We start from the raw sequence: 21457 nt of genomic DNA, 5'->3' as shown, positions 1-21457 counted from the left end.
GTAGACAGTGATACAGTCTATCATGATGGGATGTTTTTCATATAATCCAGAAAGGGTTTCCATGTCTTGTAAAATTATTTACTCTGATTTCTTTAAATGATAAGTTATTTTATCTTAAGGTATACAGTACAGCTATTAAAGTCCTGTAGTAATGTAGACATTTGATTTCCAGCAGCCAGCAACATTTCTGTCAGTTTAATGGCATGTCTGCTTTTAAAGATTCATATTTTCTAAAGTGACTCAGTAGACAAACCTCAGGGTCCATTGGGAATACAACATCATCATGTATGCTCGGTAAAGCATCACAAACACACGTCTAAAACAGAGGGTCCATATGGGGTTGGATTAATGCACTTTATGCGTGGTCCTACCTAAACTATCTCTGCACAAGCCGCCCCTTAAATTCCAGTCCAGATTTATCCCCAGGTATTTCTCCCATCTGAGCCTAGACCTGTTCAGATCAGGAATCCCTAAGACATAATAACCTAATTTATCTTAGAAGCACTTCTAAATAATTGTTATTGACTCTTAAATCATTTCACCACAGAAGTCAGGGTTGGCAAGGTCCACCTGCCCTTTGTAAATGACCCTTATAAAATCTCATAATTGAAGATGGCCAAAAAAAAAATCTGTATTTGTCAAGCAGTAACTGTTCAAGACACACGGAGACACCCTCCTTATAGCAGTCCTAGAGGTGGCTTAGGCCATCTTCAGACCACACTTTAAAATGACTCTTCTGTAAGACCATTAATAATAGTCTATTTCTCCATACAGGAGTTTTGGAGGAGACCAAATTTTGACCGTATGAATGATAAAAGGATTATCAGTTACAGTTTGAACTGATGTTTTTATCCCATTTATGCAGCAAATCAGTTGGTGTCTCTTCATTCATCTCATTCTTTTCAATTCAGTTGAAAAGAATGAACTGATGAACCTTTTACGCTGACAGCCTCTGCCATCAGCGTGTGAATGAGTGGTGTGACCTACTGTGTAAAAAGCACTTTGAGTAGTCAGAAGGCTAGAAAAGCAGGATACAAGCTCAAGTCTATTCACCATTCCAGTAAATAGTATATTCAGAGAGAAAAAAACAGCAAGAAGACACATCTAAACAGAGGACTTAAACACCCGTGATGACAACGACTAAGTGACACTAAACCTATAAAAACCTAATTACAACTAAACTCTGGTGTTGTAGCTTCTGTCACTTGGCGCATGTGTCTCTTTCAGCCTGGTTTGTCCTTTTTATTTTGTCATGTAACTTAAATAAGCCTCTGCTGCAGAGGCTGTCACATCAGAAAGAACCAAACATTGCACATTGTTACATAATGACCAGTTTGTAAAATATAATGCGTCTGTAAGACATGCTCAGTAGAATCCAGTGTTTTTATGACATTTGCCTAAAGGGAAGAGAAAAACTTTTCAACAAATGTCTGCAGCGTACACATACTGCCATTTTTTAAATTTCTGCACTGTGCAGGAAATTCACTATTCACAATTCACTGTCATAGCCATATGGACTACATGTCTCCTATATAAATGTTGTATATTAATGTATGCTGGTTCATTGATGTGTGAACCAGCATACATTAATGTGGCTGTGTTTTTTTTTTCTCAAACAGCCCCCTCTGTACATGCAGTCTGGGAACAGAGACAAAGCAGAATGTTAGATATTTAGCCACTAGATGGCCTCGCTGAGGCCAGGGATTGCTGACACTGTTACATCAAGAGGGATAAAGCCACATGGAGATAGTCAGCGATGCCGACAGTCCCTCCCACGCTCCCCTTCTCCCATAGCCCATAGCAACCAGGACACAGATCTTAGAACACAAACAAACGGGGGCTCCCTGATGCATTCTTCAGCCCGCTCACGAGCAAAACGCAGTTACATTAACCCTTACAATCCAGTAAGCGCCACGAAAACCCATTTTAACATGAAAGTAAGAGGAGCTCATGGTAGCCTTTCTGTCACTGCAAAGTGTGTATTCATTTCATCTCACCCAGATGTAATGAAATGCCAGAGGTTCAGGTGTTACAGATATACAGGAATTAGGGCATCCCTTTCACAACACTGGGTTTTGCTGTTAACTGTTTAATTTAGCAGTAAAAGCATTTCTCAAAGCCTGCCTCCCTTTGCATAGCAATGGAAATTATATGATAATTAACAGGAAAGATCCATTTTTTAACAGGGGTATATTTATTTCACATTGCTTGTTTCTGTGACACAACAAAGGGTTATTTCATTTAGTGAAGGCTCCTTTCATTGGTAGAATGTGATCTTACTTGAAAATGTAAAATTCATTTCACCTTTCAAAATAAAGGCACAATGTAGGATTTGTGCAAAAATTAAAGTGCCTTTTATCTTGCAGGGCAGTACGTGTTTAAAATAGCAGATGTGCTGCGACCAACTTAGGTCTCCATCAGGGAACCTCAGTCAAGGTTGGCTATTTTAAACTCACATTCTACACATGCAATGAGCCCTTCACAAGAAGAAGAGACAAGCACAGAAGTATCTGAAGAGCACTCAAAACACACCAAGCAGCGCTTCTCCTCCTTTGTCTTTTACAAACAGTGTTACGATACAGATGCTACTAGAAACAGACGACAGAACTGCAAATGAAACTGAAACAAAGAAGGGCTTAAAATGAAGAGACTTTCTGACCTTTGTTGTTGTAAACATCCAGGTAGTTTGGCGCTGAGAAGATGGTTATGAGAGATGGGAATCCAGTAGTCTGGCTTTTGCGGTACATCCGGTAGCTACACAGGGAGGGGAAAGTGGAGGTTAAAGACAGAAAAAAGGACATGTTGTTCTTAGTTGTGCAAACATCCGAATTTCTTTGTGTGGCTTTGAAATGTGTCTTTTAGGTGTTTTCTAAAGGTGACCTACCCGGCATCTTGTGCTTCGTGCGCTCGGATGATTGATAATAGGTTATTGCTCTGTAGGAACTCGCATACAGCTGGATAACTGTAAAAGAAAAACACACAAAAAAAAGGTTTAAGACATCACTAAAACTGTTGGCAACAGAGTTTGTCAGTGTACAGTTCAATTACAATACTAGTAAAACATGACTTTATAAAACTGTTTTTTAACATCATAAAAACTGAACTCCGTGTAAGCTGCAGGTCACTAATTTCACATTCGGTTTCACTCACCAGAAAACAGACAAAGATTTATCACTTATAAATGCATTCATGAAAGACTTGCAATGATGATGCAAGGGCGTGAAAAAAACAATCTACATGCTACCTGTTGCAGTGAAAAACAAACTAACCCAGTCAGCGCTTCCTGCCCCCCAGCTCTAACCTGACAGGAAAATGCCTGAAAGGAAGAGGAGCCAGGCAGAAAACACCGCTACACTCACACATGGCATCAAAAAGCTGCAACCTTCAGTGTGTCTGTCTGTCTAATCCACTGTTTGCATAAACTGATCTTTGGCTACTCTGAGCAAGAAGCTGCCCATAACTCTTCTGCTCCACTACTGCTGAAAAACCGTGTTCAGGAAGCTTTTTTTAAGCGGTAAGATATTATGTTGCCTCAGGATAACATTTTGGAGGGAATAATTTGTTCGCCCCATATTTCTCTCTGCTTCACACAAATTTCACAGCCCCATTCATCGGTCATTTTTGTCAGCTACAAAATTGCACTACAAGCCAGGAGTGGAGATTTTTGTCTGCAATTGTTGACAGTTTAGGGAACACGGAGACTCCTGCATAAGGGTTTACTGCCCCCTGTGATTCTTGCAATCACTGATTCACTTAAGGTTTCCTTCTATTGGGAGGTGTCTCCTCTTGTACTCCTAGCTTTACCTACTCTATGTCCGTAACTGCATTTCTCTTAAAGAATCTGTGAATTATTATGTTGTTTTTTATTAGCTCATTCTTCTTTTGGTCATCTCTTGGCGCACACACTTTTTCAGTGCTGTTTGTTTATGGTGGTGAATTATGACTATTGAGTGCGAGGAGGGCTGATCTGTTCTGCAACATATTTCATTCTTTTGAGCTTTTCCATTCGTTTCTCTCTTTATATCTTCTAAGTTGTACGAGGTCTTTCGTTGTGATCTTTTAAACTTCACAGCCTCATTTTAGGCCGTGGATAGTCCAACTGTGAGTAAATACCATTGACTCTAGAAACGAACCGGGGAAGTCACTGAGACTTCTTCCATTCCTTATAAAGAGGTAATATGAAGCCCAACGATTGCTGATGCCATTTGGTAATGCTACCTCCACCTAACTTTCGACAAGAGTTCAAACTAAGAAGGCTGGCCAGCCACAGTCAACTAGACCACATCCATTTTTATGCAAATGTATGCAAAACTCTATGCCTCAATATAAACAAACAGATGAATTATACAAAAAAAGAACATAAAATGTCCCCCCTTATAGTTTTAACAAAGTAAGAAATTAGAAATATTAAACAAAACCAATTTTGGATTCAGGCTGTAAACGTCTGTTGTAAAAATGGGCATTTCAAGATGGGACCTAATGAGGATTTCTTGGCTTTTACAGCCAGCCTCAAGTGGACACTTAAGGAACTGCAGTTTTCTCTCCTAGCGGTTTAATTTTTCAAGACCAACGGTTACCGCTTGGTAAATAAATTTATACTTTTATGCTACCTCCTGCAACCTGGAATTCTATGCAATGAAAAAATGCTGCTTTTTATTTTCAAAAGTGACCTATATAATATTGTTTAGGCTTTTAAAAGCTATGCAAATTAACACATCTCTATTGATTAAAGCCAAAATATATCATGAACCTGCTTCAAAGAGTCTATATTACTCTTTAAACAACTTCTCTAGAACTGCTCATAACAGCAACAAATCCCAAAGATTGATAAAAATGGGGGACTTTTAATATGTTCACTGGCTAATAGCAGCAGTTGACCTCCTGTTTTTCTGGACAGACACGCCATCAGATGGTCCATAGGGGAACAAATGATGATAAATGTGTCATAACTCATATTTAACAGTTCAGAGTGGAGTTGCCTATGTGTAGATCAGATTTATTTTCAAACAAAAATAAATGAACACATACATTAGGAGAGTAACATTAGACCCATTTCACCTAGGAGGGACGAATAATCAGAATTGGGACACTTCCAGCCACAGCGTTAATGTAGTCCAACATTTAGCAGCTCTCATCACAGTCGTTATGTAATACCTAAAAGGTTGTGTTATGTCATATAATTCAAAATGAGTCTCATGAGTTAGAAAAATGGATGCTAGATAACGGTTTGATTAGCTTGTTTAAAATGATACTCGACACCATTTCGATCCATCTTTTCTCTGGGCTTTGGTTGTTTTGGAAAGAACATTTATTTCTTGCATCCAGCTCATCAAAGACATATTATGTTAGGATGAACTATTTGTAATATGTGTACCTCCTCTCTGGTTGTGAGTGTGAGTGTGAGTGTGAGTGTGTGTGTGAGTGTGAGTGTGTGTGTGTGTGTGTGTGTGTGTGTGTGTGTGTGTGTGTTTGTTTGTTTGTGTGTTCTGGGGTGGGGTGGGGGCGGTTTATGTCCATGGATTGGGTTGTGAGTTTTCAATTATAAGAAAAGTCCGACCTCTCCGTCTTTGGCCTGATCCACTTTTCAGAAAATGTGTGCTCAAACAGGCTATTTGGAGATTTTGCCTTGATGACATCACAAAGGGCAGTAACCCCTCTTCCAGGTGGGTGACACTCCCACAGCAAGGTATTTTTTCTGTCCTCTGAGTCTGCCTTCTCACAATAAAACAATCGGGCATGGACAAGAAAGCCTGAGCCACACGATCCCTTCCAGAGAGGGGCGTGGTCAGACACAGCTCGTTTGCATTTAAAGCTACAGACACAGAAACAGCCTGTTCTGAGCACGGCTGAAATAGAGGGGTTTATAGACTTGATCAAATACAGGACCTGAGTGGATTATTAGCAAGAGCCTTAACAGACATGTTTTGGGGAACTCTGAGACTAATTTAAGCTGGTTGAAAATAAGTTTAATATGTGACCTGCAAAATGCTGCAATAGTAGTTCACAAAGCTCCAATGATAACAACATGCATGTAAATCAGACATGTTGTGCATTCCTTTCAAATGCCAGTCTTTACTGACAACAGGACATATTTTAAGTCATAATTCTGATCATTTACTCTTAAAAGTGTATGTAACCTACATACAGTATAGAGACCAGAACAATATCTTAGATTCTAAATCTGCTGATTATTCTTCACAAAGATCCATGTTCACTGCTTTTACACAGTCAAATCCATATAGACTGGAAGTAGACACCTTGAACCTTTATAAAAAATGGTAGCCAGTGCTGTCTTTGATTATAAAAATAATAATGTTACCTCGCAGGCAACAAAAATCACTTGTTTGACTTTCAGCCAATAAACGTCAAATAATAGTAAACATGTCCTTCACATTTTCACAGAGCCAAAGTGTGCGTCTCCAAATCACTTGTTTCAACTGGCCAATAGTGTAAAAAACTACATTTTAAACTTAAAAAAGCTCAACTTCCGAAAGGCAGCCATTCCAAAAACCTGATATTTTATTTAACATTTCTTCAAATTATTTAATAGCTAATAAAACTGTTGAGTACCTTATACACCATGCAAAGATGACAGTTGAGTTGTTTAAACATCCATCATTATCCAGCCCTACAGTAAACATACAGTACATCCTCCCCAGCAACAATCCTCTCATCCGGCTCTTTCTCACAGTCGCTGCCATCCACGGACCCATCAAACTTTCACAAGTGTTTAAAATATTTAAATGTTCAACCGTTTGTGCTGAAAAAACAAGGAGACTGCTGTGCCCTGAGCACCTGGCGAAACTGTGTCATCTTCATATATCTAGGTCGCATGAAAGACACCCCCTTGCTGGCCGATATATACATTTCAGGAATAGCTGCGTTACACACTAACATGAATATGCTGTGGCTCTTTTCCATGATGGCTGACAACGCACCCTGATAGAACAGCAAAACGCTGCTCTCAGAATCCGTTATATAACTGTTGCTATTAAAAACACTTCCACAACACATTTCTAACTTTTGAAAAAAAAAAGGGCAATTTTTTGCATCACTCTTATTAAAAAAAATGTGGTTAAGTATAGCAACTGTTTCACAGTACGGGCAGAGACTTCCAGTACCACCATAAAAATAAAGCTCCCAACATGCACTATATACTAATTTATTTTTTGTCCACTCCAACGGTATCTATTGATTACTGCGAGGGAACACAGTACACACACGTTGCTTGCCTGCGGCTCACATTCCTTCTCTCCCCTTCGTGAAAACACACAATTATGTGTCGGTGAGCCTGTGAGCGAGAGAGAGAGAGAGAGAGAGAGAGAGAGAGAGAGCGCGAGAAATCTGACAAGTGAGTATGAGCGAAAGAGACAGAGAGAGATGGACGTGCTGTGTTGTGAGTGTGAAACTAGAAGGTTTTTTTTTTTCCTGTTCCTTGTAAGAAAATCCATCTGTCCATCGGGCTAGTGGTCATCCTATTCACTTTCCCCAATATAAAAACTAATTTTATAACCATACAGAGTCACAGTTCATCAGTGAATAAGAAATGACACTTGGTTGGTTGTTACTTTAATATTGTAATAGCACACTACTAATGTGTTTCGTAGAAAAATCAACTATTCATGTGTCGTGTAGCCAGAGTTAAATGACTTGAGACTTAAATCTGGCTTTAAAAATTGAAAATGCATAAATGATATCAAAGATTAGAGTGTTGTCATGCTTTACAAACATCTCATCTCAGTGGCATTAAACCTTCATAACGCCCTGAAAATCTAACGTCAAACACGGCTCTTTTACTGTTAGGAGCATTCGTCAACCCTTTGTTGGTATGGCCTCTGTGGCTCCACTAAGTATACTCTGCCAGATATAACAGTTGTGCAGCCTTATAGGCTTAAGTTTGAGTCATTTTCACTGACAGTGTCCGATGTTGAAAATGAAGTCAATGTGGAAGTGTAAAAAAACTGCAGTTCCTTGAGTGACCACTTGAGGCTGGTTCAAAAACAAAGGAATCAGCCTCGAACAAATAGAGTTTTTGTCTCTGACTTATTTACTTCTTAAAACATTACAGGGCGTGAATTTGTTCATAACTCATCTGTTTAGATTACATCAAGAGTTTTCCATAATAAGGGGCGTGGCTGATCTGATTGACAGCTGGGTAGCGATTTGCCAGTTGTCTTAAGAACTGCCTCAACTCCAACACTTTGCCTGTTACTGGATTATTGACTGAAAATTATAAAGAGTCCGTCTCTGGTGTGAGTCATAGGAGTAACAATCAGAAGAGGAAAAAGAGGTGATTTCTTTTCATATTGGTTAGCAGTTAGCATATGCTAGCTGAGTTTTAATGTTAATGAATGTAATGTTAAACAAAGCCTCTGTAGCATTTACTCATTCCATGTTATTATGGAACTTATCTATTTCCAATTTACCTAAAAAAAAAAGCTGCTAAAAAGAAGCTAACTGTGATGTAACCTCTTCTCTTGTGGATGATGCTAACACTGTGTGTAAACAGCCAAACAGCTGCTTTTACGAGGCATGGTGAGCAAAATGTACTGTATTGCGTAATTTTGGTAAAAAGAAATATCCAAGCTTTACCACACTCAATTCAAACGCTATTTCAGCAGAACTTGATGTCAGAATCTGGTTGAAACCATTTTCTTACAGTTTTTTTTAATGCTAACTGTTCAAAATTAGACCTTGATTTCATCGTTAAAAGTTTATATTTAGGTTTCCAGTGGCTTAGATACTTAACATGTTTAAGTTCCTTAAAAATATCTGAGCATACAGTATGTTTTAAAAAGAGGGTCGCTAAGTTTTCATATTCTGACATTCTGTGTACCTCAAGGTATCCAGTTTTTTGTAACTACAATAGTATACAGAAGAACCAATATCAGGCACACACATTAAACAGGCCTTTAATGTATAATGCTACAATGAAATAGGCCTTTAGTTACATCTATTTCTAACTTCTCCTTCTCTCTGAGGAGCCTGCAACTGTATGGCTACTTTTGAGAAAATGCTCTTTATTGATTTTCTTTTAGGTAAGGGTTTCAGATAGCGCTGGCATATTCTCCCGAGTGTGTGTTTGCATGTACAGTTCATGTATCACAACAATCCGTCATTGTCAGAATATAGCTTAAAGTCAAATAACTGCAGTGTATCTGATTGCATTTTAATGTACCCTCTTTCTTCCTAACCTGCTTAGCCTTATACCCACTTCTACTTCACACAGAGATTTTCTTGCATTTCTCCAAAAATCCCCCAGGAGACTGAGTTTCTCTCTGCTGCATACACTCTGTATAGTTGGCAAGAGTCATAATGATGGAGAGGTAAGTTTGAGAGTGAAGGCAGAACAAAGCCACGGGGAGATAGATGACTATAATAGCAGCATCCTCCACACATCTACAGAATAATCCTCACTAAGCTCCTCTCTCTCTCTCTCTCTCTCTCTGGCTCTGTCTCTCTCGCTCACTGTGAATAGATGGTTTCTTATTGCTGACCATTCAACAGCGGTGAAGAGGGAAGTTAAAGACCATCACCTCCTTTTTCTATAGGCTACATGAAATACTATCAAAGAGTGCTGGTGACCTCAACCAACTCATTTACAATGGATTCATCATTTTCAATCATGTGTCATCTGCTGTTTCACTTTTTTCTTTTAAGATTGACGTGTTGCAGGCAATCACTGGTTTCAGTTCATGCTAGGTTAGTAACAAAGCCAGCCATTAGATTAGCGCTCAGACGTGTTCCGTCAGATTTACAATTGCCATTGAGTAAAGGGACATTCAGAAAGTCCTATTGTGAACATCACCTTGAACGCTCCTCGAATATGTGCTGAGGAACACACTGACATAAAAAAAGAATACGCACGCTTCATCTTTTGACTTAAACATGAGGCTACTTGACTTATCCAACCTCATATTAGTTGGTGGCGACTGCAAGAGTAGCGAGTAGCGTTCATGCTAAAGAAGGAGGAGGAAAATGTGGTCAGCCATTAAAAGAAGAGCTCGACTTCAGCTCCTTGAAATGATTCGGGTTTCAGAGGACTCAACGCTAAAAATACAGGTGCTGTGTAAAACAGACAGCAGAAAGACGGGAACTGCATGTTATAGTTGAAGTGCAAACTTTCAATTTTTGTTTATGTATCGCAAAACATATTGTCATCACAATAATGAACAATTATGTAAAACACTGAGCATTTTCCTTAGTTTGTGCAGGCCTAGTTCTTTGCCAGCTGATTTTTTTGGGAATAAAAATCAATGTCCATTATTTACCAAACACATTAAAGAGGTCATATTCTGCCCTTTTTGGGGTTCGTATATTTAATCTATGTACCTACTTTTGTACGTTCACAATAGCTAAAGTCCGAAAAAAGAGTCTGTTTTCATGAACTGCTCCTCCTTGCTCCCTCTACGCTCTGAGTCCGTCAGCTACACTCTGTTGAGCCCACACTGTTAGACCCCACGTGGGCCAAGTCTGCTCTGATTGGTCTGCCGATCCGCTCTGTCGTAATTGGTCAGTTGCTCAGCACGCGTCTCGGAAATTTCAACATGAGCTGCAGGGTTTGCCACAACGAGCCAATGGGCTTAGATCAGTGATCTCACACTGACAATGACGCCGCACTGACACATTTTTATCGAGCGTTACATGGGGCTAATGCTACAGCTAACAGGAGGACGTAGGAGAAGCCGCGTTTCCGCGGACTTTGAATTTTTGCACATAGATGTGCCTAAACATACACAGGACACTTGGAAAACACACTAAAGAGCATATAAAACCAGAAAAAGCATAATATGGGAACTTTAAAAATCAATTAAACAGCCATTATTCCCGGAAATATCAGCAGTACCATAAACTGTTCGGTCCGTTGTTAACAAGGTGATCTGGCGGACGAAACTTCCCGTATCATTTCAACCCACATTTGACTCTTCATTAACCACAATGAGAATCTGGTAATAATGTGAATATGAACAGCAATTACTCTGCGCAAACAGAATGTCATTTCCTCTCTGTGGAGGACGAGATCTTCCCAGCTTTACTTTTTAGTGATTTGTGCGGAGCTGCAGCTCCCACGCCGGGGTCCGCACTGTTCTGAACCTTCATTAAGAAAACTCTCACAACAAGCGCCACCTAATCTCTTCTCCACACCACCACCTACTTCCCACAGCTCTCTCCCATCTCACAACAGCATTAGGACAGTGCTCACTCCTCCTCCTTTTGCATGCCTTGTCATGGAGGATGAATAGTTGCATAACAAACTCAACCACCCCCCCCACCCCCCCCCAGCCTCGATATCCTCTTTTTCTACCTGTTTTTGTCACTTGTTGACCGTCACTATCTGTTTAACCTCAGCACATGTTAACCACAGGAAAAAGACCCTTATATACTCACAGATGCCGACACAATCTATGGGCTCTATAGATGTGTTTACCTAGTTATCCATTAAATCATTCACAGTCTCATTAATCAAACCCTACTCCCCATGAAATAGCCATAATAGGCTGTTAAGTGTGTGTCTTTTGTTTGTTTTGTTCTTTTTGGTTTTTCTCAGGGAGTCATAAATGTTTGATATCTATTTATAATTTATCATCTTAACATCTATTTTTGATATTAAGTTGCTAGGCGCCTGTGTGACAGTCTGATTTTGGCTTTTACTCTAGCAGTTCTCTTTAAGGATTGAATTAGAAGTCATCAATATGGATTCTTTAGTCCTATGCATTTTATCCCCTTTCTTTAATCTCCTGTTTGAAACCAACTGTCTAACGAAGCTGAAGCGAATGTTGATGACTCGCCCCTTTTCTTTCACGATCAACGGGTTTTTTGGCCTACCTTGTGTGCGAGACAGGAATTATGGTTGAAAGATTCACAGGGTGAGTCACAGCCTTTCATTCTCTTAAGTCTTAGCTGTAATTAGAGACCATCAACGAGCCACATGGGAACACCTAATGGATTCAGTGCACCATATGATCAGCATTTAAAGGAGGTGATGGCCTGCAGGATGCCGTAAACAAGGTTTCAGGCTATCGATGCATGAATGCAAAAGCATGTTCTCACCCTTCAGTAGTCATATACGTCCCCCTTTTGTTTGGAAGACCAACACTTCCTAATATGTAGCTGGAGGTGTTTTGGTCGTGTAGTATGACGAGCATTCCAGTTAAATGAGGGCAGTAAGTGGCTCAGACAAACGAGCGACTTTCATCAAGGAGACTGGGATTTGGTAACTGTGTGAAAGGTGATTTCTTATGTTCTGTAACGTATGTAAGTGAATTATTAAGATCAGGATAAGAGATATTTATTATGTCAGTAACTTAGACCAGCGGTTCTCAACTAGTGGGTAGGGACCCCAAAGTGGGTCGCAGAGCTTCTGTGGGTCCAGAATGTGAAAGAGGCCCTTTTTAAAACATATTTGTTTTGTTCAGTGTCCTTGTTCTGTCACATGTTTTCGACCATCTGAGGTCCAAACTGCACATTTTTTCATTAAATATCTGATTGATTGAAAAGAGCAGAAATGTTGGTCGAGAATGTTCATGAAGGAGTTGGTGGTGAGTACCGAGGCTAGACCAGTTAGGAACCACAGACTTAGACTATGATGTGATGGTTTGGTAATGAAAGAGATTAAAATGAATACTAAAGCCTCCTATAAGACCTACAAAAGCAAACAAGGCCATGAGCGAGAAGATTGTTTGTTCCAATGAAGTCATTTTTTAATGCTTGTAACCATAGCCACCGGGGGTAGGTGTCAGACAAAGTGAGTTACAGTAACCTGCTGAACCCCCCTCCCCCCAACAAATTGATTCACAGTGAGTGAATTTGTTTGGCTGTTAAAAGAAGGCAGGATGAGACTTTTAATCAGAAAGAACACTACTTACACATGTACAGAACAAAATCATCAAAGAGACAAGATTTTCTGCTTTGACCACAGGGGGCGCCAAAACCAACGCAGTACGTAAGTTCCTCACAGAAGCTTTAAATGTTGTAAATTAGCTACACAACTATAAGATGTTGGTTCTTATTTTAAGTCTATGATACATTCCCTTTTGAGGGGGGCATAATTAGTAATTTTTTGTACTTTAAAATAACCAAACTGCAATCGTTTTGCAGCATAAAGCCTGTTTATTAGTAGTTATTGCAGTTCTAAAAGTCTTGAATGTTAACTGTTTGTAATCAGGCCTTATTTAAAAATGTCTAATTGGAGGGAAGGGAAGAAGAGGCAGGATCAGCTCACCTGTAGAAGTAGGAGCAGCCTCGCACTGTGTTGTGGCTGAAATATTCCTGGGTTTTCTCATTGCCAAAATCCTCCAGAGGATCAGACCACAGCAGGTCACACATGGGCCCGAATGCCGGCGGCTCCTTGAACCGATCCAACTTGACATAAAGATGCAGAAAATGTAGTTGTTGGAAAAAAAACTTCTTCATAAGCACAAACAAAGAAAAAAGATACGACCAACATACATTTATACCAGCGGTTGTAAGTTTTTACCTTTTTAATGTCGTCTAAGGTGTGTATTTCAGGTGAGAGTCCACCGTGGACACACAGAAACTGTTGGTTCATGAGGGCAGCCAGGGGAAGGCAGTCAAATGAATCCATACACGAGTCGTACACCTGCTCTGAGTACTTGATTTTACCTGACAGAAAACAGCAACGAATCAGAACCTGTTTATTCCTTTCCAAGTACAATGTTCCCCTCATTGAATTTTGAATTTACAGCGTCACAAAACACAATCTTGTTTTATAATTTTGATATTCATTCATTTTAGCGTTCTATGCAGAGACCACTTTATGGGCTATGTGATGTTAACCTGTTGATTCAGAGACATTGAAAAAGGGAGCAGTTTAAAACTTTGATTTATTAACAGAAGTTTTGTTCACTGTAACATGTTGTATCCCTACTGCTGTAAAACCCCACAGAGCAAAAAAAGAAACTGCGCATGCACAAGTACTTTGGTTGTGTAGAACCTCAGCCAAACACGCCCTCAATGCTGACGCACTTTATGATACCAGACCGGTAGATGAGTTTGGAGAGCGCTTGGTAGCTCATAGTGAGGAGAAGTGAACTTAAATGAAGTTTAGTTTTTTTCTGTGGTGAGATCAAATCTAGCTCCACGCATGCTTCGAAATACTTAGAGACATATTATAAAAAAAAAACTTTTACAGTGTTTTTGAACATATATTTGGGTAACCTGAGTGTCTACTGACACACAAAATGTGAAATAAACCCATCCAGTCCTTTGTTTGTGTTTTTACAACACAGAGAAAAATGCTCCATTTCAAATTTGCTCTCCTTGTGATGTCACAGTGGGATTCTGGTAAAAAAAAAAAAAAAAAAAAAAACCCTCCCCTCTTTTTTTTAAAGATATATGTATTTTGGGGATTTTTTCTTTTATTTGATAGGACAGTGGATAGATGAGGAAACCAGGGAGGGGGGGGGGGATGGCATGGCGGAAAGGAGCCACAGGTTGGACCTGAACCCAGGCCGCCCACTTGCAGGACTGAAGCCTCTCTGCATGGGGCACGACCTAACCGCTAGGCTATCTGCTCCCAAAAATACTGACCTGCACATGACCTTAGCAAGACAAAGAAATAGATGAAAAAATCATAAACGCTTAGTTTTACTTACATTCTTGTTTGAAGGTGAAATATTCTGTCAAATGTCTACATTCATGGTTTCCACGAAGTAAAAATAGTGTCTTTGGATAGAGGATTTTCAGTGACCAGAGGTATAAAACACACTGTGGAAAAAAACACAAACAAAAAACTGATTATTACATGTAAAGATCTGCAAAAATATCATCATAACTTCAGTTAAATGAAATGCAGTGTAAGTGAATCTTTCTGCACTTGGGTTCCATCATGACACACTTTATGATAATGTGACGATTTTACCTCAATACTGAAGTATCCGCGGTCGACGTAGTCCCCGAGGAACAGGTAGCGCGTTGTGGCTGGTGATCCTCCCACTTCAAACAGCTTCATAAGATCAAAGAATTGCCCGTGGATGTCACCACACACTGAAAAACAACAACAGGACAGCAAACGTTTCAGGGTTATGTTGAATACCTTTGTCTGCATCCGTGTCTTTCTCTCATAATTGTGAAGATCCGTCTCTTTTTTGCATGTACCTGACATAAACCATCAAGTTTCCTTGATCATTTGGTAATTTTGGCGTCCGCCACTCCTCTGTGAAACGGTAACAGCTACATCAGTACAGGTAGACAAAACTCTCAAACCTGTAGTATCTTGTTAATGTAACTGGAATCAGTTGTAATTGTTCTGATTAGGGATGTGAAGATGACTCGTAAAATCGTGATAAATCGATTCAAACGTGTCAAGGTTCACATCGGTACTCTGAAAAATGAATCCCAATAATATCGTGAGCGTCAGCAGCTGTAGAGCAGAGGCGGTAGGTAGGCAGCTGCAGAGCTAGATTTTTAAATTTGAAATCGGAGGTGTGGAAGCATTTTGGCTTCCCCCAAGACAGAAAAATGAAAGAGGTGAGAAGATAACAGACGAGACAAAAACTGTGTGCAAATATTACATGAAGACAGGAAACTACACAAACAGCACAAGCAACATGATGCAGCATTTAATCAACACCACAAGGAGAAGCTCCAATCACTTCCCTGGGTTGAGAGAAAAACAAACATTAAGAGGCCAAACCACACTGACAAGCGGGTTTGCAATTCCTAAAGGAATCTTTTTCAGTCATAATTTGTGTACAGTCTCATTTTTGTAAAATAAATCATGAGAGAATCGTATCAAGAACCCCGTATCGTGTATCGTATCAAGAGTCGAGTGAATCTTTACACTCCTAGTTATGATATGAAGCTTCATCAGGAGTGCAGGAGATCCCATTGCCCCTTTTTAGATGTTCTTGAGGTTCTAACAAAGAAAACTACAGAGAGCAAGGAGAGAATGATCAGAACAGAGGTGTACACTTTGTGTCAGAAGTGCGTGTCTTTGCTTTATAAATAGAGAGGCAGGCCGGCCGGAAGCAGAACAGAGCGTGTGTTCATAATTGTATCTCAACAGCCTCAGACCTTCATCTGCGATAAAGTTGATACAGCTTATTGTTTTATGGTTGAAGCTGCTACTGTGAAGATATGAAAGTAATAAACTTACAGTGGCTGTCATCTATAATTCATTCTACATTAGACTTCATTATTGATGTTATGTAACCATAAGACACGGCCGCAAATGAAATAGCTCTACTTTGAAGACAGGAAACAACAGATTACACTGCATCTTTATTCTGTTCATTTTTAGAAATCATTAAGGTTTATTGTGCTGCAGTGATGAATCGATTAGTTGTCAATTACCACATCAGTCGTTAATTACTTTGATAATCTGTTGACAGGCCTGAATATTTTTTAGTTTCCTCACTCCACCATGAAAGTAAAATGCCATTAAACTTTAAATAGAAATCCATCATAATGTGACGCCCAGTCCCTTTAACTAGCCAGCTGTTGGCACACATTTTGACAAATATAGTGTAATTTAGAATCCCTTGTTAGTGCTGAAACAGCGAAACATAACGATCAACTATAACATGTGATCAAGAAAGTCAGAATAATGCTGGTATGTGGGACTTAAAGTAGGTTTGCATGCTGTCTTACAAAGCAAGATCAAATTTGTTTATTTATATTTTCTACACAGTTAAATATTCTTTCTGCTGTAAATTTACAATTAACCATCTTTGCTGTGCACAAGTTTTGTTTTAAAATAATCAAAAGCCCATCTCGTATTGACGCCTGTTTCTAATTAAGGCAGGGTCAGTTTATAAAGTATATAACAGACTGGGTTGTTAATAGAAGCTTTAGGGTTAACATCTTTGGGTTATGATGAAAATTAGATATTTAAAGACCTTAATCATAATAAATAATACTACTAATAATAATAATAAAGGCTTTGGTACAGACTGATCAACATGATCACTGATCAAGTATTCTGTAGTTTTATAGACCAAACAAATAATCGATAATAATAATTATATACAGATTCAACCAAACTCAAAAGAAGCAATGCTTTTAAAAAACGCTCCTCAAACACACTTTAAAGATTCTACATAACATGACTGCACGATTATACATTTAATCTACGATCACAGTCCTACAGGCAGCATTAAAACACATTTCAATGAGACATGTTCTGTTAACATTTAGTTTCCCCCAGGCGTGAGAGTTGGCTTATTGAGTAACCTTACAAAGTGTTGGATACAAAATTATACACATTGTTTATGAATCATAATAATAATTGTGGAGATTTTGCTTTGACTAGCATAACGCTTGATGCTATGCAATGCTACTACCGTGCTGTTGTTGTTTCACATTTCCCATGAAACCAGCTGATGTTTTTGATCACTTACAGTATTGGATTGTTGCGTTAACTAACACTGAATTTCTGGCAGTATATGGAAGCCGATATTTATTCTGATACCAGAGTAACTTTAAGTGTCTCCTGTCCTCAGGCTGTCTTCATATTTAGATAACTTTATGGTCTTTGGCTGAAAGGTCTCTGTCCTCACAGAGAGAGTAGAAGCGCTCACCTCAAAGAGGTAGAAAAAAGCTTGAGCCCCGAGGGAGACGCTTACTTTTTTCGCAGTGAACACTATGGCTCTGGAGTGCAAACCTACATCTCATTTCCTCACTGCCTTCAATTTTTCATTATCATCTTCCTCTGTCTCCTTCTCTCCTACTCATCCTCCATCTCCTCTCTCTTTTCTGTCTCCCCTATCAGCTCCACAGTGGCCTTCGCCCACTCAAAGCTTAGAGCAATGTGAGTAGGAGACTGCTTGTGTGACTAAAGCAATCAACACACACACACACACACACACACACACACACACACACACACACACACACACACACACACACACACATGCGTTCACGCACACACAAACACCCGTGGAACACATCCATGCAAGTAAAGACCCACAACTGCCTCATAATATATGACTACACGCACACAAACACACGCGCACACAGCTGCAGAGACATTTGAACATAACTCAAGCTTACAAAGATGTAAAACAGACCTCCACTCTCACAAATGCCCGTACACAATGCTCGGCTCATCATCCATATTTCATGCTTGATACATACAGCCTCCATTTTACTGACGCCAGTCAAGATGAGCAGCCTGAGACCTCGCTGAAGTCAAAGTGCATTTCATCCGTAAGTCACCTTTTCTTCAGTTTAACATTACACTTGCTTTCAACAAAGACAATTGAATGTATAATTGATGTCACACAGTTTAATGTGAAGCTGAATGGACACAAGAGCACCAAGTTCAAATGACCAAGGTATATGAATTTAAATGATTTAAATGCACTCAATTTAGTCAACCACTTGATTGGGCATGGTTACAATCGTCTAGCACAAAGTATTGCACATATTTCAAATGGCTTTTTAAGAGGCAGATTTGCCCTTTACTGGATAGCAGCGGCTGTAAAAAAAAACACAGAAGAAACATCGGAGAGAAAACGAGGGGGCGTAGAGGAAAGGTCTATGTCAGGGATCAAAGCATTATGGCCATATGGCATGCAGCCTTAAAGCTCCTGTGAGGAGTTTTTTTACTCGGTAATGAAACGCACTTCAATAAATATTGATGCCTCCTGTATGACCTACCAAAGCAAACCTGACCATCAGCTCTGAAGATTGATCATTTCTATACTGTTGTTTTTATTTTGTGTATCTTATCTGCAGCGGTGTAGGCGTGTGTAGTGAGTTCCTGCACGCTGCTTCAACAGTCTTTTCCAGAGAAGACATTCAAGGTGACTGATATACTTTTAAATGGATGTACAGATAATGATTTACTCTGAAAAACATTACTTTTGCATACAGGACATGATCAGCAAAGACAGAGAACACACTGCTTTGGGGAACCAATGTCATCGCAACCCAAAAGTTCCTCCCAGGAGCTTAACGTTTTATCAGTGTTGTTCTGATACTCAGGCAACTAATGCAAAATACCCTGAATAGGCTCAAAATAACTGATCCATAGACATTTAAACTGGGCTATGCAAAAATACCACAATATATTAACCACAGAAAAATGGTTTACTGGAAATAAATTAATCTTTCCTGCTCAGTGAACGTTGCGGGTCTGCCACAGAGATGGTTTAGCACAATTTGCTTTGCTACAACCAGGGATGTCTAGCTAACAGCGAAAAAATGTTACTTTACGTATTCGTAAATGCTGGTTAAAAAATGAATGTTGCTCCGTCACCTTGGCGGATACAGCATGGCCGTTATGTTAGCTTGGCTTTTTGCTAAGTTTTCTTCTTGTTCTTAGGTAAGGATTACTTCAGTGTTCATTATTATTATTCTCAGCCGAAATATCATCAGAGGTCCCTCATTCCCATAACACAAATGGACAAGGTAACTTAATAGTAGTGAAAATACTGAGGTTAACAGTTTAATGTTAAAATCAGTGTCTCTTTGAACCTCCTTAGCAGATACAAGAAGAGAGATGTCAAACAAAATCTTCTCTTTTTGGATTTTTTACTCCTCAATGTTATATCATTTTTCCTTTGCGGGATCACCTAAATTAATATTTTTTTGGGGTTGCATAGAGTGTAACAACTTCCGAATAAATAAACAGTTTTCCAACTTGACTACAGTTACCTAAGTCACATGTTACTGTTGTTTAACTGATGCTTTTACACGGATGAGCTACATTTGTTGATCAGGATGATTTTGACCAAGAAGGACGTTGATTTACTTTTGACTTAATAAACAAGACTCAATAAGATCGCTACGTCTTTATTCCTTTATTACTCAAAAGGTTTTATCCATATAGACTTATGATTTAGTCCTTTGTAAAGGACATGATGAAGACAGATAGCCTCCAGTTTGTCAGAAATATTAGCCTCTATGACAAGATAATGATGAGTATACCAGAAACTGACATTTCCCTGCAAAAAGAATTTACATACTGCTTGAATCTTTGTTTTATCTTCGCCTGTGCCCTCAGTTACCTTGTTTATTTTTGTACTACAGCTACAAACAGCAGCACTGTCAGTCCACATCCTCTCACTCTCTCTGAAGTCTTACAAGTCTTCTTCCACTCTCATAGCCTCTTTTCAAGACTATACAGAAATATTACCTTAAACATGATCGTCATACAAGTCAGAAAACTGTTCCGGGCTTTCATGTCTGATTAACTGGACAGAAAGAATTGTGATTACTTACCTCTTTCATCGGGACATTTCTTAAGTTGTCCAAAACCTCTTTTTATTAGATTTATTTTGGGGCTATTTAACCTGTATTTGACAGACAGGACAGTGAATAGAGAAAGAATCAGGGAGAGAGTGGGGAATGACATGCGGAACGGAAGCTAAAGGCTGGATTCGAACCACAACATCCTCTATACATGGAACGTGCAAACTAACCACTAGCCACCCAAAATTTTGGTTTATCACTAAATAACCTTAATCTAGTCACATTTTGTTAGCTATTAGCTAATTTAGCGTAGCCTCTTAGTAGTGTATTATTATCATAATCATCATGTGAAAGGATACATAGGTCAACGGACAACACTGGTGATGATTGGAATTTACACGATTAATTAAAAGCTTGTTAGAAGTTACTTTGTCTACTGGTGGGCCGAACAACTGTCTTCAAATTATCCTATTAGGTATATGATCACCTTCATATGTATCAAGCAAGCAATTGGAGCTGCATTAGGACGCCCCTCGGTTTGCCAGGCAAACTGCAAACCAACTGGTGTTGCAGCGGGCAAGCAAACTGGTTCAAATATAACTGATTCTATCTGACCTATAAATCCTCTTCATTTTCTAATAAGCTCCACGAGCACAAACGGAGTAAAACTAGGATACATTTTGGAGATGCTTTTGAAAAGAGAGGACAGAACTTAGAAAGGTTTCAAGACCAATTGCAGAGCTGGCTAAACACTGAAGCTTCCGTGTCTATGACATCTATTCAGTTTTAAAAAATGTAAGTTGGTTGATTAGAAGAGATACTGACTCACAATGCAATATGAATTGAAATTTTTCAATAGCTTCCTGGTCTAGCTATGTCACACTTTTTAATTGCTCTAATTATTGTCTAATAAAAATGTGTCCTCAGGCATTTGGTCTGTGCCTGTTGATGAAGCCTTTTGGAAATGGAAAATAAACTGAGATGTCAAAAAGCATTTGAAGATTCATTTGGACTGTCACCTAGAACATGTTGTTGTGGTGTCCTGCTGGCTGAGTTATAAATTAAAAAGGCTCCCTACATTTTTTTTTTCACTCTTTCTACTTTTATCTTTAACAGAAAGCCAAACAGAAGTACAACCAAACTGTTACAAAATGTCACAAATCAAGACTCTCATACCTCATTGATTTTAATGGGGTGATGGAAATATCTGAAACACCTCTCAGTGTTATGCAATACTTTAAGCAGCCTCGAAAACAAGCTCCCAAATGACAGTGAGTTAGGCGTGCACAATATGAGAAAA

At 39.1% G+C, this 21457-nt stretch overlaps 1 protein-coding gene across 4 annotated transcripts in view; it reads right to left on the bottom strand.

Annotated features, from left to right (window-relative positions):
• Positions 1-21457, bottom strand: part of ppp3ca (protein phosphatase 3, catalytic subunit, alpha isozyme) — a 38848-nt gene that overhangs the window by 8627 nt on the left and 8764 nt on the right. For all 4 annotated transcript variants that reach the window (XM_065962998.1, XM_065962997.1, XM_065962999.1 and 1 more), the window contains 6 exons: positions 14882-15006; positions 14616-14727; positions 13478-13623; positions 13223-13362; positions 2885-2962; positions 2660-2754 (listed from right to left, as the gene is read on the bottom strand). In XM_065962998.1, coding sequence (XP_065819070.1) covers positions 2660-2754; positions 2885-2962; positions 13223-13362; positions 13478-13623; positions 14616-14727; positions 14882-15006 — 696 coding nt within the window. The remainder of the gene's footprint in view (positions 1-2659; positions 2755-2884; positions 2963-13222; positions 13363-13477; positions 13624-14615; positions 14728-14881; positions 15007-21457) is intronic.

This window comes from Labrus bergylta, chromosome 14 (assembly GCF_963930695.1).
Source record: "Labrus bergylta chromosome 14, fLabBer1.1, whole genome shotgun sequence".
Classification (NCBI taxonomy): domain Eukaryota; kingdom Metazoa; phylum Chordata; class Actinopteri; order Labriformes; family Labridae; genus Labrus; species Labrus bergylta.
This window is presented reverse-complemented; position numbering and strand designations above follow the sequence as displayed.